Genomic DNA, 16470 nt, shown 5'->3' with positions numbered 1-16470 from the left:
GGAAATGTACAGAGGAAGTAATGAGAATCACTGACACTTTATGCCATTTCAGAGCTGAAAAGGCCCCTGTGTGGTTTGTTATCAGTTTTCTCAGCCACCCAGTGAGACAGGTGGAAGAGGGTGAACATTTTTTTGTACATGGACAAGAGTAATGGACATGGGAGTCGCGCGGCTGGGGAGTCCCACGGCTGGGGAGTTGCAGGAATTAGGACTTGCCTGCAGGCCTGCTGGGTCTGAGGTCAATGACTGTGCCCCAAGTCGCAGGCCAGTGCTGGCTCCCCGGAGACCCCCAGGACTCTGACAGGGCCAGGCTGGTTCCCTGGAGACCCCCAGGACACTGACACGGCCAGGCTGGCTCCCTAGAGACCCCACACACACACACAGGACACTGACAGGGCCAGGTCTGGCTTCCTGGAGACCCCCCAAGACGCTGACACAGCCAGGCGCTCCCCACAGCTCGGCTCAGCCAGCAGCAGCGGTTGGTTCCCGCTGGGAGTGGCCCAGAAGGCTGCAAACACTTCTGAGCCGGCTTTATTGTGTGCTATCTTATCTCAATAGGAAAAGGCAATTCGGGGAAGAATTTCCTTGTCACAGTGCTCCAGGCTTTCCGTTGTCCAGCTTTCTTAGGCCCGGCTCATCCCCTGGGTCTGACCATTAGTCACAGCCTCAGAGGCGCCTTATCAGGCTGCCTGAGATAGAGGGTCTATTTTTTTCTCAGGACCAGACAAACTGGAATCTGTCCACCCTTTGTGGCCTGCCATCAGACCACAGTTACGCGCCTCAAAACCCAGCCACTGTCGGGAACCGCTTGCAAAGTCATCGCAGTAATCCTGTTCTTTCCTTCACAAAACCCTTGGATTCCAGGGTCCTGGATGCCCAGAGTGATCGGAGACCCCGGAGGAGAACCAGCTCACCAGGGGCCAGCCGTGCCAGTCTTTCCTTTCTCCCCTAACTTTCTTTCCTTTATTTTTTAAGAACATTTCACTTTCTTATTCTTTGTGTAAAGATTTGTTTATTTGAAAGTCCGAGTTACAGAGAGAGGGAGGGAGAGACAGAATCTTCCGATTGCTGATTCACTCCCCAGGTGGCCACAATGGCCAGAGCTGGGCCAGGCTGACGCCAGGAGCCAGGAACTCCATCTGGTTCTTCCACGTGGGTGCAGGAGCCCAAGCAGTTGGGCCATCCTCCGCTGCCTGCCCAGGAGCATTAGCAAGGAGCTGGATTGGAAGTGGAGCAGCCAGGACTCGAACCTGCACCTTATGGGTTGCCAGCGCTGCAGGCAATACCTTCCTGCTTATTAATATTTTTCAATATTTATAATCTTGTGGGCTTTTGCCATGTATTCAGAAAAGAATTCTGAACACCAGTTCAAATAGAACAGAAACACGATAAGTTTTTAGGCTTTTTTATTCAATGAGAGAAATGTACAGGAGAGTGAGGGCTTTATTTAGGGGAGAAAGAAGAGTCTAGAGGCTAAGTTGGGTCCATACCAAGCACAGAGCAGGCCGGGTGCCACGTGGAGCAACGTTTGGTTCTGAGCACAAGTAGCAAAGGCAGAGAGCACTGGGCCAAGAGGCCACGCCCGAAGGCGGGACCCACCATATTCGGGGCTTTTATTCATTCCCAAAGGGGAATGGTTACATAGTCTGATTGGCAGGTGGGCATCCAGGTGGGGTCAGGCAGGGGCATGAGGTCACAGAGAGGCTTGGTTGAGGACGTGGTCTTCCAGCTCACAAATCTAATCAGTTTTATCCTATCTGCCTGCCTACATCACAGGCTTTACCCTGTTTTTATTTTTTTTAATGTATACACTTGGTGCTATAAGCTTCCCTTATAGGACTACTTTTGCTGTACCCCATTTTAATGTTATATTTTCATTTTCATGTTTCAAGAAAATTTTAAATTTCCCTTTTGATTTCTTCATTGGTCCACTGGATGTTCAAAGCAATTTGGTTTGATTTCCATGCACTTGTATACTTTAGAGAAAGTCAAGTTCCTCTTGATCTTTTTTTGGTTTTTATTATTATTATTATTTTTTTTTTTTTGACAGGCAGAGTGGACAGTGAGAGAGAGAGACAGAGAGAAAGGTCTTCCTTTGTCATTGGTTCACCATCCAATGGTCGCCGCGGCCGGCACACCGCGCTGATCCGAAGGCAGGAGCCAAGTGCTTATCCTGGTCTCCCATGGGGTTCAGGGCCCAAGCACTTGGGCCATCCTCCACTGCCTTCCCGGGCAACCGGGACAGAATTCGGCGCCCCGACCGGGGCTAGAACCCAGTGTGCCGGCGCCACAAGGCAGAGGATTAGCCTAGTGAGCCACGGCGCCGGCCCCTCTTGATCATTTCTAATTTTAGTTCACTGTAGTCAGAGAAGATGCGTGCTGCAATTTAAATTTTTCAAAATTTCTTGTGACTTGTTGTGTGGCTTAACATATGGTCTATCTTTGAGAATGTTTCATGTGCTGATGAGAAGAATGGACGTTCTGCAGCTGTTGGACGCATGGCTCTGTAGGGTCTGTAACACCCATTAGGTCCACAGTAGAGTTTAACTCTGATGTTTCTTTGTTAGTGCTTTTGGTCTGGATAACCTGCCCACTAGCAGAAGTGGGCCACTGCAGTTCCCAGCTATCATTGCGTTAGAGTGCATCCCTCCTTTTCAGCCTGATAAGGTTCATACGCTTCAGCTCTCCTGCACTGGGTGCATACATATTCACAATGCTCCTCTCCTCCTGTTGAGTCACTCATCATTATGTCCTCTCTGTCTCTTCTTACAGTCTTTGAATTAAAGTCTATTTCATCTAGTAAAAATATAACTACGCCTGCTCACTTTGGTTTTCCACTTGCATTGTATCTTTCGCCATCCCTTCCCTTTCAGTCTATGTATGTGAGTTTCTTGTAGGCTGCATATCATTGGGTCTCAGTTTTGGTTTTTGTTTTTATGCATTCAACCAATCTGTATGTTTCCATTGGGGAATTTAATCGGGCTACATGAAAAGTTATTGTTGTTAAGTAAATACACACCCTTCATTCTGTTTGTTTTTCTCGTTGTTTAATATATCCCGTGTTCCTTTCTTCCTTCCTTGTTTACCTGGCAAGCTGGCGGCTTTCTGTGTTGCTAGGGTTTCATTCTCTGGTATCTCACGTCCGTATCTCTGCTCTGCTGTGGGATGTCATACTTTCACACGTTTGCATGGTAGTTATCATCCTTTTGGTTCAAGTGTAGAATTCCCTGAAGCATGTCTTGTAGGCCTGGCCTGGCTGAGCTGAATTCCCGGTTTTTCTTGCTTAGACTCCTTTAAACTGAACAGCCATCTTCCTTTCTTCTTCTTTTTAAATGCTCTTAATTTCTTTATCTTATTTATTTGAAAGAGAGATAGAGAGACATCTGCCATGTGCTGATTCACTCCCCAAATGACTGCAATGGTCAGGTGTGGGGAGCAACTCGGACTAGACTAAGTTACTGGAATTAAGACTTATTCTATGCATCTGCTCTCCCACAATATGGTGCTGAGAAGGGAGAAACAGCTTCTACACAGCTGCCTCCAGTTCAACCAATAAACTGCAGGACCTGTTCCTGATTGGAGGAGAGCAGCGTACTCGGCGTGTGGGCAGCAGAGTTGGGATTGGTGGAAGAGGACTATAAAGGAGGAGAGAGACAACATGCACCAGGAACATCTGAAGGAACACCTGTGCAGCCCCCGAGAGAGCCGGCCGGCGGTGTGCCGCTCCCCCGCGGAAGTGGGGAAAGTGGCCAGGGGGAACCGCCCTTCCACGGAGGTAGAAGGGACAGTAGCCAACCCGGGAAGAACCAGCAGCAAACCCGGGGAGGGCCGAGCAGACAAAAGAACAGCGCAGTGTCCTGTGTCGTTCCTCCACGAAGACGGGGAGCGACAGTCAGGTGCCAATGGCCTTTCTGGATCTCCTAGGGACTCAGCGACCTGAGGCCTCCCATGGTGCACGTTAGCAGGGAGCTGGGGTCAGGAGCGCAGGCAGGCCTCTGACCCAGACCCTCCAGAATGGGGATGCAGGCACCCCAAGCCGTGTCCACTGCTAAGCCAACGCTGTCCTTTTTCCTTTTTTCCTTTCATGACATTGGCAGCTTTAACACTGCAGCCCGACTGTCTTGTGGAATATCCCACAGTATGTATTTGTCTGGTTGTTTCCCTAAGCATACGTTCTTTTTTTCCTTTTAGATTTATTTATTTATTTGAAAGGCAGAGGTAGAGAGAGAGAGAGAGAGAGAGAGAGAGAGAGAGGTCTTCTATCTGCTGGTTCACTCCCCAGTGGGGCTGGGCCAGGCCGAGCCAGGAGCCAGGGGCTTCTTCCAAGTCTCCCTTGCAGGTGCAGAGGCGCAAGCACCTGAGCATCTTCTACCCCTTTCCCAGGACATAGCAGAGAGCTGGGTCAGAAGTGGAGCAGCTGGGTCTCAAGCTGGCGCCCATATGGGATGCCAGTACTGCTGGCGGTGGCTTTACCTGCTATCCCACAGTATGGGCCCCAAGAATATTCCCCATTTTTGATTATATGAATGTGATTACTTGATTAAGCCAATATTCTTATTAAGGTGATTTCATCATTGTAAAGAAACCCATTTCCCCTTGTAATAAGGAAAGTGATCTGTGGACTGATATTTTGAGATCATGGCAATATCCTATCCCCAATAATCTTTCCTCCAATACTTTCAGCAAGTGGAGAGGTCCCTGCCAATTATTATTCTGGTGGTTCACTTTTTCAGTTTGTTTTTAGGCTATTTTTAATTATATGGTGGTTGGCTTTTTCAGTTTATTTTTACTTATTTGAAAAATAAGTATATATTCATTATAGAAAAATGCGTAAGATACTGAAAAGCATTTCTATATTCACAAAGCAAGATAAAAAATATATATAAGGGCAGGCATTTGGCCTAGTGGTTAAACCCGCAGTTAGGAAACCCACCTCCCACACTGCAGTGACTGGGTGCAATTCCCACCTCTGGTTCCTGACTCCAGCTTCCTGCTAATGCAGACCCTGGGGAGCAGCAGGTGATGGCTCAGGTGCTGAGGTTCCTGCCCCTCCTGTGGGAACCATGAATTAAGTCTGGGCGCTTCCTTCGGCCTGGCCCAGCTCTGGCCACTGCAGGCATTTGGGGAGTGACCCAGGGAATGGGAGTTCTCTCTGTTTCTGTCTCCGCCTCTCTCTGCCACTCACATAAAACAAAGCTTTTAAAAAGATATATGTACTAGTACACAACAGATTTACTTAGGAATTTTCCTTTCCTGATGTTCATATAGATTTTATTTGGGGAGTCTATATGCATTTATGACCTTTTTAGTTTGCTTTTAAATTGTAAATATATATTATTTAATAAAGGTTATAAAATCTCTAAGAAGATAAAAATTATGAACTTATCAATGGCAAAGGTACTTATATATCTGAATTTTAATATTCAGAATAAAGTCTTTAGAAAAATTGTGAGGTTTTTTTCCCCCTACCCTGCATTTAAGTAGTAACTTGGCTAACTTGGTTGTCAAAGCTTCTCAGGGGCTCTGAGTTTCAAATAAATAAATATTTTTTTTAATTTGAAAGACAGCGAGCGAGAGAGAGAGAGATCGATCTTCCATCTGCTGGTTCACTTCCCAAATGGCCACAATGAGAGGGGCTGAGGCCAGGCCAAAGCCAGGAGCCAGGAGCTTCCTCCAGGTCTCCTATGCGGGTGCAGGGGCCCAAGCACTTGGGCCATCTTCTACTGCCTTACCAGGCCATAGCAGAGAGCTGGATCAGAAGAAGAGCAGCCGAGGCTCAAACTGGCACCCAAGCAGAGGCCTAGCCCACTATGCCACAGTGCTGGCCCCTTTTATTTATTTATTTTGATAAAACATATTTTTTAAAAATTGCATCTGTACTGGATACCATAGACTTTTTGGGTCATTATCCTTAAAAATACTGTACAGCATGACATCTATTTATTTATCTTTAAAGATTTATCTATTTATTTGAAAGGCAGAGTTACAGAGAGGCAGAGGCAGAGAGAGAGAGAGAGGTCTTCCATCCACTGGTTCACTCTCCAAATGGCTGCAACGGCCATAGCTGGCCAGGAGCCAGGAGCTTCTTCCAGGTCTCCCATTTGGGTGCAGGGGCCCAAGCACTTGGGCCATCTTCTACTGCTTTCCCAGGCCATAGCAGAGAGCTGGATGGGAAGTGGAGCAGCCAGGATTCAAACCGGTGTCCAACCATATGGGGTGCCAGCACTGCAGGCCAGCGCTTTAACCTGTTGCTCCACATAACAACTATTGAGAGCCTTTCCATTGTTACAAGTAATCTAGGTGTTATAAGTAATCTAGAGATGATTTATAGGGCACAGGAGAGTTATATACAGATACTACACCGTTTTATGTAGAAACTTGAGTGTCCTCAGCTTTTGGTATTTGCTAGGATCCTGTTTCTCCATCATCCGTTAACAGAATCACTTGAGGAGTTGTTAAAGACTTCCAGAGCCTGTCCAGAGCTGGGCGATCATCCAGGAAGGAGCCTCCATCTTCATTTAACTTCACAACTGTAATACGTACACTGTCAGCGTGCACTTGTGAGTCGGAAGCAAAGGCCTACAAAATGGCAGTTCCCATAGGTGGCCACACCGTCCTCGGCAGTGACCGGTGACTGTAAGACAGGAGGGCCCAAGTTCCACCTGCAGCTTAGGAAAAAAAAAAAAATCTCTGACTGGTCCTGGAGACTCCAGTGTGGTAGAGGCCTTTGTCTTTTAATTAAAATTGCTTCTAACTGAAGTTAGAGATGGCACCTGACTGCTTAAAGCTGTGGTAGAGGCCTTCCCAAGGTCAGAAGGAGAAAAAGGGAGGAACTTGTCCCGGGAATGAAACAGAGTTGTTACCTGCTTGCCTGTGAGCTTGCTCTCTGCTTGTTAGCACCGAGGGATGGTATTGGCCCCATGCTAGACAGCATACGGCTCAGGATGTGTGTGGGAAAAAACATCAGCAGTAACTATGTAGGCATGCGCAGTATTTTTTTTTTAAGATTTATTTATTTGAAGGTCAGGGTTACACAGAGAGAGAAGAGGCAGAGAGAGAGAGAGAGAGAGAGAGAGAGAGAGAGAGAGTCTTCCATCCGCCGGTTCACTCCCCAATTGGCCGCAACTGCCGGAGCTGAGCCGATCTGAAGCCAGGAGCCAGGAGCCTCTTCCAGGTCTCCCACGCAGGTGTAGGGGCCCCTTGGGCCATCTTGTATTGCTTTCCCAGGCCATAGCAGAGAGCTGGATCAGAAGAGGAGCAGCCGGGACTAGAACAGGTGGGCATGGGCAGTATTGTATCAATTCCTGCAGCCATGTCCTTTTAGAATATCCAATCAGGGGCCGGCTCTGTGGCGCAACAGGTTAAAGCCCTTGCCTGAAGCGCCCGCATCCCGTATGGGTGTGGGTTCTAGTCCCAGCTGTTCCTCTTCCCATCCAGCTCTCTGCTATGACCTGGGAAAGCAGTACAGGATGGCCAAGTCCTTGGGTCCCTGCACCCACGTGGGAGACCTGGAAGAAGCTCCTGGCTTTGGATCAACTCAGCTCTGGCTGTTGCAGCCATTTGGGGAGTGAACCAGTGGATGGAAGACCTCTCACTCTGGTTCTACCTCTCTCTGTAACTCTTTCAAATAAATAAAATAAATATTTAGGAAAAAAAAAGAATATCCAATCAAATGTATGCACGTAGCTGTATGAGGGAGACAAAGAAGCTAAAACCGTATATAAGACAACACCCCTCTTTGTTTGGGTCTCAGGCTTTTGGATGAAAGTCCACTTGGGCCTTATGCCCACATAAATAATAAGAGGCTACTTCCTGTTAAAGGCCTGCACATGAATTCCCCTACACGCGCGCTACAACACCCACCCGCAGGAAGCGAGGCTGGAAGGAGAGAAAGGCCAGCCCGCTCTGAGGCCTACATTGAGTCCGAGGGGGTTGGCCTCGGAAGCTGGGTGCGGGCCTGGAAGAACCGGGCGGCCCGTGAGTCCTCGTCCAAAGGGCCCGGCGGCTGCCTGCCCCGCGAAGACAGCGCTCAGCCACAGTGTCTGGCTCTGCGGGTGGCGCCTGGCGCAGGGCCTCTGCCCGTGTTCGCCGATGGCAGACCCGCGCGGGAGCAGGGCAGGTGACACTGGGGCCCTGCAGCTGAGAGCGTGTTCCAACGAAGTCAACCACCAGAACTAGCAACAGTCAGAACTGGTGGCCTCAGATTAAAACAAACAAACAAAAAGGCTGGCGGTTGGGTGAGCAGCAGGAAGCAGAGTGCTGGGGGCAAAGGGGCAGGGCAGTGTTTCAGCTTTTCGGTACAATCTTGAAGTAAAGAAAACTATATATAGGCACTATTTTTTATTTTTTAAAATATTTTGTTTATTTGAGAGTTAGAGTTACAGACAGTGAAAGGGAGAGACAGAGAGAAAGGTCTTCCTTCCATTGGGTCACTCCCCAGATGACCGCAACGGCCAGAGCTGCGCCAATCTGAAGCCAAGAGCCAGGTGCTTCTTCCAGGTCTTCCACGTGGGTGCAGGGGCCCAAGGACTTGGGCCATCTTCCACTGCTTTTCCAGGCCATAGCAGAGAGCTGGACTGGAAGAGGGGCAGCGGGTTCTGGAACTGGCACCCATATAGGATGCCAGCGCCACGTCGCCGTAGGCACTATTGTTACTTCAAAAAAGTTTAATGTATTTTAAATCAGAATGGTTTACAGTATAACCCAGGGCTGTTGAGCGGTCATAAATCTGCCAGGAACCGTAAACGGATATTGTAATTATCTCCTTAAAAGCCTGCTTCAGTGAAACGCACCCTTGGGCACCTCCCTGCCCTGCGCCGCGGCGGGGAGGACTGCGGAGTGCGCACGCGCCGAGTCGCGCGCCGCCCTCCTTCCCGGAAGTACCACCGAGAGGTCGCAGCGCGCTATAGGGTGGCGGTGCGGCCGCCTTCTGTGAGCGGGTGGGCGCGGGGCGTCTGGCCTCGTTTCTGACGGGTGTTGGGAGTGGGTGCCCACCCAGCCTTACGAGCCCGAGGCGGCCGCCTGCTGCCCCGCTGGGACGGCCGTGGGCGAGGCGCACGCGGAGCCGAGGCCACAGCCGGTGGGAAGCTCCCCGGGCTTGGGAGGGTGTGCCGAGTGGTGCGCGCGGCCGATTAGCAGGGCATCAGTCAGCGGCGTTTGTTGACCTGTCCTCAATGCCCGGTGCCTTGCTTGGCTCTCACAGCGAGGGTAGGAAAGAGCGCACTGGGTGTTCTCCGAGTCATTAGATCCAGCTCTGTTCCCAGGCTCGCCCCTCCTGGTGCTGACCTCACGGGTCCACTTACTGAAGGGGTCGTCGCCTGCGCTGGGGGGAGGGTAGAGCAAAGCCCTCGGAGGTCTGAAATGGGAGGGAGAGGGGGAGGGGAGCGGGGAAGGGGCCGGAGAAGAAGTGCAGAGAGATGTGGAAGTGTTGGGAAATTAGAGGGGTGTTCCTAAGACTCCTCTGTCCTCTTCTTTAGTGATTGACACATTTAACTTCATTTTTTCCCCAAAAGATTGATTTATTTGAAAAGCAGAGTTACAGAGGGAAAGAGAGAGAGATCTTCCATCTTTTGGTTCACTCCCCAAATAGCTGCAAAGGCCAGGGCTGGGCCAGGCAGAAGCCGGGAGCCTGGAACTGCATCCCAGTTCCCACGTGGACGGCAGGGGCCCAGCACTGGAGCCATCTGCTGCTGCTTGCCTAGCTGCCTTAGCAGGAAACACATCCGAAGAGGAGCAGCCAGGACTCAGACCTGTGCTCATGTGGGCTGCCTGCAGGCTGCCAGCCCCAGATTTGACTTAAAGTGGATAGTAAGATCCAAACAGAGCGGGTATACGTGATACAATGAAACCTATTTTTAAGGCATACCTGGAATTTGCCTTAGTATTATAATGCTTCTTGTAAGTTTATAAAGATGTCAGTAGTCTATGGGAGACAAACAAGCATGGTAATAAAATCAAACAGGAAAGAAAGGTGGCCTAACTTTCATTTCATGGATGAGGAAACCGTGACCCAGAAAGGGAAATGACAAGTAGCACACTGAATCAGACCCGTGGCCTGGAGCCTGGCCATGCTTCTTGGCCCAGTGCCTCTAAGCTAGGAGCTCATGCCCTTGTGTGTGAGTGTGTCACCAGATGACACACACAAATCTCTTTATCATGCTGACGCCCTAGACGGAGATAAAGCGGCTAGTTCTTGAGGATCTAGATAGGCTTTTAAGAAAATCTTAGTGATCAGAGCTCTCCCTAAATAATAGACTTCAGCAGATGAATAGGTGATGGGGTCCTTTTTTTCTTTTTCTCCCATTGGAGCATAAATAAAGATGAGGTAATCACTCACAGAAGATTCAAACCTCTGAAATCCCGTCTGTTAGTCTGACTGGTTGCCAACAGGAGAATGTGTCCAGGAAGTTTAGGGAGGAAAGCAACTAATCCTTTACTTAGTCTTTGCCACAGGCTTTCTAGTAGGCATGACTCAGTCTCTCAGAAGTTGACGAGGGTGGTAATGGGCTCTGAGTCCTGCGGACACATTTAACAGGCAGCACGGTGAAGACTGTCAGATCGACCACACCTCCAGATGAGTAGGCAGCACGGGATGATTCCAGTGTCTTCCTTAGCCCCTTCCCAGTGTGGGTGACCCGCTGTGCTGCTCAGTAGGTCATCAGGGCAGGTAACTCCCATGGCCCTGGCAACCTGATCAATGGCTAGAGATGAAGCTGCAGTGGAACCCGCTCCTTGGAGAAGGGTAGTTTGGCCTCTTCTTCTTCTTCTTTTTTTTTTTTTTTTTTTTTTGACAGGTAGAGTTAGTGAAAGAGAGACAGAGATAAAGCTCTTCCTCTTCCTTTCGTTGGTTCACCCCCAAAATGGCTGCCATGGCCAGCGTGCTGTGCCGATCCGAAGCCAGGAGCCAGGTGCTTCCTCCTGTTCTCCCATGCGGGTTCAGGGCCCAAGGACCTGGGCCATCCTCCACTGCCTTCCCGGGCGACAGCAGAGAGCTGGACTGGAAGAGGAGCGACCGGGACAGAATCTGGCACCCCAACTGGGACTAGAACCCGGGGTGCAGGCACCGCAGGCAGAGGATTAGCCTAGTGAGCCGTGGTGCCAGCCGGTTGGCACCTCTTCACAGAGGCTCCCGAGGTCCAGAATTTCACATGCAGGCAGATTTCTCATGGAACGATAAAGCCCAATCCCAAGCCTCCAGTTTGGTGGGTCACCAGGAAGAGACTTGGTGCTCATCGGAAACAAGCTGGAGCTGTGATGACAGAAACTGGATGGTGAAGGGAGGGGCTGGGATGATGAGGTCTGGGGAGACAGCATCTGGAGCTCAAGTAGTTTGTGCTGCTGAAAGTTAGCACGATCATTTGATGTTCTTGGGTGAACGGATGGTTGCCAACCACCAGGATCCAGTTTCTGGTGCCCTGGAGAGCATCACCCAGCCTCTGCTTGGGATGTGTGTGTGTTGGGGGTGGGGGACAGCCTCAAGGCATACCATTCTGTCCCCATCACCTGCTTCGAAGATCAGCCGTTCCTGTTGTGCGGTTACTGCTCAGTCTCTAGACCAAACACATGTCCACCTGTACCAGGACTGTACACTTCTGCTCCCTGAAAAGTTGGGGCCCTAGGAATAAAAAACCCATCAGTTGTGGAGTACCTGAAGGGAAGTCAGTCACTTCCTGTTCTGGTAGCTTCCATGACTATCAATTGCCAACAGAACCAAGCACCAATGCCCTAGTCTCTACCATCTGTTTCCTTTCCAGACCACTACCCACCCCCACCCCAGCCTGTACTGCACCATCCAATCTGACTACCTCAGATTCCTCCTTCCTGGACTAGATTCCACCCTTCCCTGCCTCCAGTGCTCTGTTCCATCTCATCTGCTGCAATGCTCTGCCCCCTCACACCCAGGCATCCTCTCACATCTCCTTCCTCCAAAGTACAACTTCAGTGGTTAAAATCACAAAGCAAAGCTAGCCTTAGCAAACTTTTCGCACACACGATGGCCAGAGACCATGGCAGCTCAAATAAGGGAAAGAGAAGGTGGCTTTAAGTTTACTTCTAGTTCAGAGGTCACCCAGGGGATTCAGATCTATGTGGGGACTTGCAGAGCCAACTTGCTTCTCTAAGACACCCACGGCTGCTGCTGGGGCATGCAGTACCCCTTAGGAGTGACTGGCAGCTGAGGATGAGTCACAGGGTTACTGGGGTCAGCCAGGAGCAGAGCCGCCCCTTGGCATCTCTCCCAGTTCCCCTGGTGGCACACTTACCCCTGTCCTCCACGGTGAGTCACATCCATTCATTCAGTAAAAGCTTGTTCACACCAGTGTTCGCCCTCACCCGGGCGCCCTTCCCTTCACCATGCCCTCACTCGGTGATCACAGTATCAGAACAGTGCTACGTGGGGTTGCTGTGCTCCTGCCGTGCCTCTTACCCTCGGCATGCTCTCCGTTAGGCCTTGAAGCATGCAGTCCCCTTCATCTGCAAACCCTGCCTTGGCACATACCTTGCCAGGTTCTAAGAAGTCCTGGCGCCCAGAGCAGTTTGCTTTGTTTGTTCTTGCAACACCAGTGATCTCACAAACACTTGGTTGCCTGGGCAGTCCTAGCTATAGCTTCCAGCAGGTAACTCAAGTATATGACTGGAGAGCAGTTCCTGTGCACACCCCCAGGCCTCCTGGCGGGTGGGCCCACCTCTCTCGTCTGGGCTTAAGTCTTGCAGAAGAGGCTCTGCTGCAGTCCAAACACGTCAGCTGTTTGTGAAGTGAACTCATTCCTGGAACCTAGAAGGGATTCCGTTTATGGCTGAATCTCAAGGGAGTAGAGGGAAGGGGTGGGGGTGGGGGGGGTGGGTAGAGGCCCTAATGTCCCATGCGTGAAGGTTTATCTTCACAAAGCAAGAGCCATCTGTGATCTTGTGATCTTCAAACAAAGCTGACATATCCAGATCTGCCCACAGGACACACGGTCTGAACTTCCTGTCTGAGCCATGATGTAGATCGGCCAGGCTCACGAACAGCTTTTGGTTCCTCATTTTCCTGGGCAGCTTCTGTAGCGGCTGAAATCCTGCCATGGGATCCCTGCTGCGTTACTGACCATGGGCTCTGAACTGGTGGGCTGGCTGCAGGTGTTAGTCATCCAAGGTCAAGTCTACAGGCCTCAAAGAGTCTCCACGTGACTGGGAGCCAGCCGGCTCCATGTTGCCCTTGTGTCCTTCCAGATTCACGTCTTCAGGGTCCCACTGTGGAGAAAAAGACACAAAGGCACTTTGCTGGAACAGACCCTTCCCATCTTCCATAACCCCTCCCCAAACAACAGCCTCAGTCGCGGCTTTCACCTGTTAACCAGGTGGTTGTCTCTGGGACCTGAAGGGGCAAGTGTGGGCATTAATTAATAGCTACTCTGAACAGGTCAGCCTCACTTCCCTTCCCACCCCCTTCTCTACTCTTACCTGCCTTCAGCATGTCCTCATCTAGTGAGGCTGAGTCAGGTTCCCTTGATCCTGAGAATCCCTACCTCCCTGCTTAACGTTCCTGGAAAAGACCAGGCAAATTCAATTCATTATTTATGAATTCCAGGAAGCCTACCTGGAAAGCCGTGGCCCACTGAGCTCTCACCTGCTACTCACCTTCTGTTCCTCCATCAGTTATTTCCATCTGTGCAGGGACAGCCTGGCCTGCAGACACCTGCCTTGTCCTCTCAGCTCCTGGAGAACTGAGCTTGTGCCTCACATGGTGTCTCCTCTCAACCTGAGGCTCAGTGGACTACTCGAAATAGATATTTTTTTTTTTTTTTTTTTTTTTGGACAGGCAGAGTTAGACAGTGAGAGAGAGAGAGACAGAGAGAAAGGTCTTCCTTCCGTTGATTCACCCCCCAAATGGCCGCCATGGCCAGCGTGCTGCGACCAGCGTGCTGCACCAATCCGAAGCCAGGAGCCAGGTGCTTCTTCCTGGTCTCCCATGCAGGTGCAGGGCCCAAGGACCTGGGCCATCCTCCACTGCCTTCCCAGGCCACAGCAGAGAGCTGGACTGGAAGAGGGGCAACGGGGACAGAATCCGGCACCCCAACCGGGGCTAGAACCTGGGGTGCCTGAGGACTAGCCTAGTGAGCCATGGTGCCGGCCTGAAAATAGATGTTTAAAACCCACTTCAGGGCTGGTGCTGTGGCGTAGTGGGCTAAGCCTCTACCTGTGGTGCAGGCATCCCATATGGGCACCAATTTGTATCCTGGTTGCTCCACTTTCTTTTTTCTTTTTCTTTTTCTTTTTTTTTTTTTTTTTATGACAGGCAGAGTGGACAGTGAGAGAGAGAGAGAGAGAGAAAGGTCTTCCTTTTGCCGTTGGTTCACCCTCCAATGGCCGCCACAGCCAGTGCGCTGCTGCTGGCGCACCGCGCTGATCCAAAGCCAGAAGCCAGGAGCCAGGTGTTTCTCCTGGTCTCCCATGGGGTGCAGGGCCCAAGCACTTGGGCCATCCTCCACTGCACTCCTGGGCCACAGCAGAGAGCTGGCCTGGAAGAGGGGCAACCGGGACAGAATCTGGCGCCCCGACCGGGACTAGAACCCGGTGTGCCGGCGCCGCAAGGCGGAGGATTAGCCTAGTGAGCCGCAGCGCCTGCCGCTCCACTTTCTATCCTGCTCTCTGCTACGGCCTGGAAAATCAGTAGAAGATGGACCAAGTGCTTGGGCCCCTGCACTGACACGGGAGACCCAGAAGCTCCTGGCTCCTGGCTCCTGGCTCCTGGCTCCTGGCTTTGGATTGGCCCAGCTCCAGCTGTTGCAGCTATTTGGGGAATGAACCAGCGGATGGAAGATCTTTCTCTTTCCCTCTCTCTGTCTGTAACTCTACCTCTCAACTAAATAAATAAATCTTTAAAAAAATTTAGAGTGGTGGGCACTACCAGTGAATATTTCATCATGACTTAGATAAGTATGGGCAATTGAAACTTGCAGGGGTAAGAATGAAAGGTTTAAAAAAAAAAAAAAAGTGGGTATGTAAGCACTGATGGAGCTGATTGCAAACTCCCCTGTTGTTCTATGAGGGATGACACGCGGTGGTCAAGGTCAAGGGGACCTCAGCACCACCAGTGAAGTCCCAGCCACAGAGGCAAGGGACTGGCTCCAGGCCTCCGGTCACTGACTTGCTCCCTCTTCTTGGGCATCAGTCTTCCCACGTGCAAGCCGTGGTGCTGCAGCAGCAACTACATCAGACCTCTCCCATTTCTGAGCTGCCGTGACCGATGAGTCTCAGTCATAACGTCACATTTGACGTTATCAGGAAACCCAGGAAACAACCAGCAAAAGCCACGCAGGATGTGTCCGCCTACGGGATGAACTAGGTGGGCAAGATCACAGACCCCGGCACGGCCATGCACTCTGAGACGCCCACTCCACCTACTTGGGAATCGTAAGCCGAAGCAAACAGTGCAGCCCTGAGGGGCCCCTGGGCCTCTGGCAGGTACTTCCTGCTCCATGCCTATTAGGAAACACGCGCTGGCTTTGTCTTGAACAGCAGAAGTGAGCCCAGTTCAGCCAGTGACTTATTGGCAGTAACTGAACCAAGAACTACTACTTGGTATTTAAAAAGCTATCGTGTTGGAAAGACCCCTTCATGCCATGGCCCTGCAGGCCAGGGACATAGTTCATTGGGTTCACGCAGCTTGCCCCTCCCCGTATCTGGTTGTGGCTGTGCCGACCACTTCCGGAGCAAACTTCGTGGTTACTTGGGTAGGAGATGGGCTGGATGCCTTTGGCCAAATTCCTCCTGGACTTCATCCAAGATCCGGAATAAAAGCTTGTCTGGCCCCCAGCCCCTGTGCCCCACCTGCCCGGGGTAGGAGAAGGGGCCGCTTCTGCTCTCGGGGATGGGCAGGGAGCCCCACAATGGATGCTTTTTTCAAGATGAGGTCCAAGGCCCGGGTCACAGTTCCAGGGTGCTCTGGACCAAGCCCACTGGAGGTACCCACTGCCGGCTAACAAGGCTAATGCTAGGGGCCCAAGCTAGACCTTCTGGGGTCGAGACCCAAGGTTTGGCATTTTAGCGAACTCTGAAGCTGATTCTTAGATACTCTGATATCTGAAAACCACAGCTCCTTGGATAGCTTCGTGAGTTAATCTTGCTAATCCCAACCAATCCAGCTGCCTACAAATGGAAACTGCCTGCCCCTTGAATCAAGCAAACTCTTTAAAGTGGAACAAGTCTCAGAAAGAATTTAAGATCTCTTTCTTCAGACTCCTCAGAATCGTGTGTTTTAAAATTTCACTTTAAGTAATAAAGACATTGCTGGAAACCAGGCATAAAAAGGACCTGAGCAAAAAGTGATCTGGTCTCAGAGACACAGTCCTGGGAGAGGACAGGCACAGGGACATGCAGCTGTCAGGAAATGCGCACATCTGCCACGGGAGGTGAGCATGGCCTGGAGGCTGTGGCTGCCACCGTGGGACTGCTGATGGCAACGGCCACAGCCACGCCCAGCACCGCTCC

General features: G+C 51.0%; 1 protein-coding gene across 5 annotated transcripts in view; it reads right to left on the bottom strand.

Moving 5' to 3' along the window:
- Positions 1–9497: 9497 nt before the first annotated feature.
- TMEM44 (transmembrane protein 44) overlaps positions 9498–16470 on the bottom strand; it is a 40509-nt gene continuing 33536 nt past the window's right edge. For 2 of the 5 annotated variants that reach the window (XR_011387987.1, XR_011387989.1), the window contains 2 exons: positions 12261–13230; positions 10761–11614 (listed from right to left, as the gene is read on the bottom strand). Coding sequence is in view for 1 of the 5 variants with exons in the window: in XM_070072344.1 (XP_069928445.1) it covers positions 13120–13230 (111 nt within the window). In the remaining 4 variants the exon portion in view is untranslated. Of the gene's footprint in view, positions 13231–16470 lie in introns of all 5 variants that reach the window. The other 3 variants (XR_011387988.1, XR_011387990.1, XM_070072344.1) reach the window with 2 other exon arrangements.

The sequence above is a fragment of the Oryctolagus cuniculus genome, chromosome 4, assembly GCF_964237555.1.
Source record: "Oryctolagus cuniculus chromosome 4, mOryCun1.1, whole genome shotgun sequence".
Lineage (NCBI taxonomy): Eukaryota > Metazoa > Chordata > Mammalia > Lagomorpha > Leporidae > Oryctolagus > Oryctolagus cuniculus.
The sequence above is the reverse complement of the archived record's forward strand: the minus strand, read 5'-3'. Positions and strand labels throughout refer to the sequence as shown.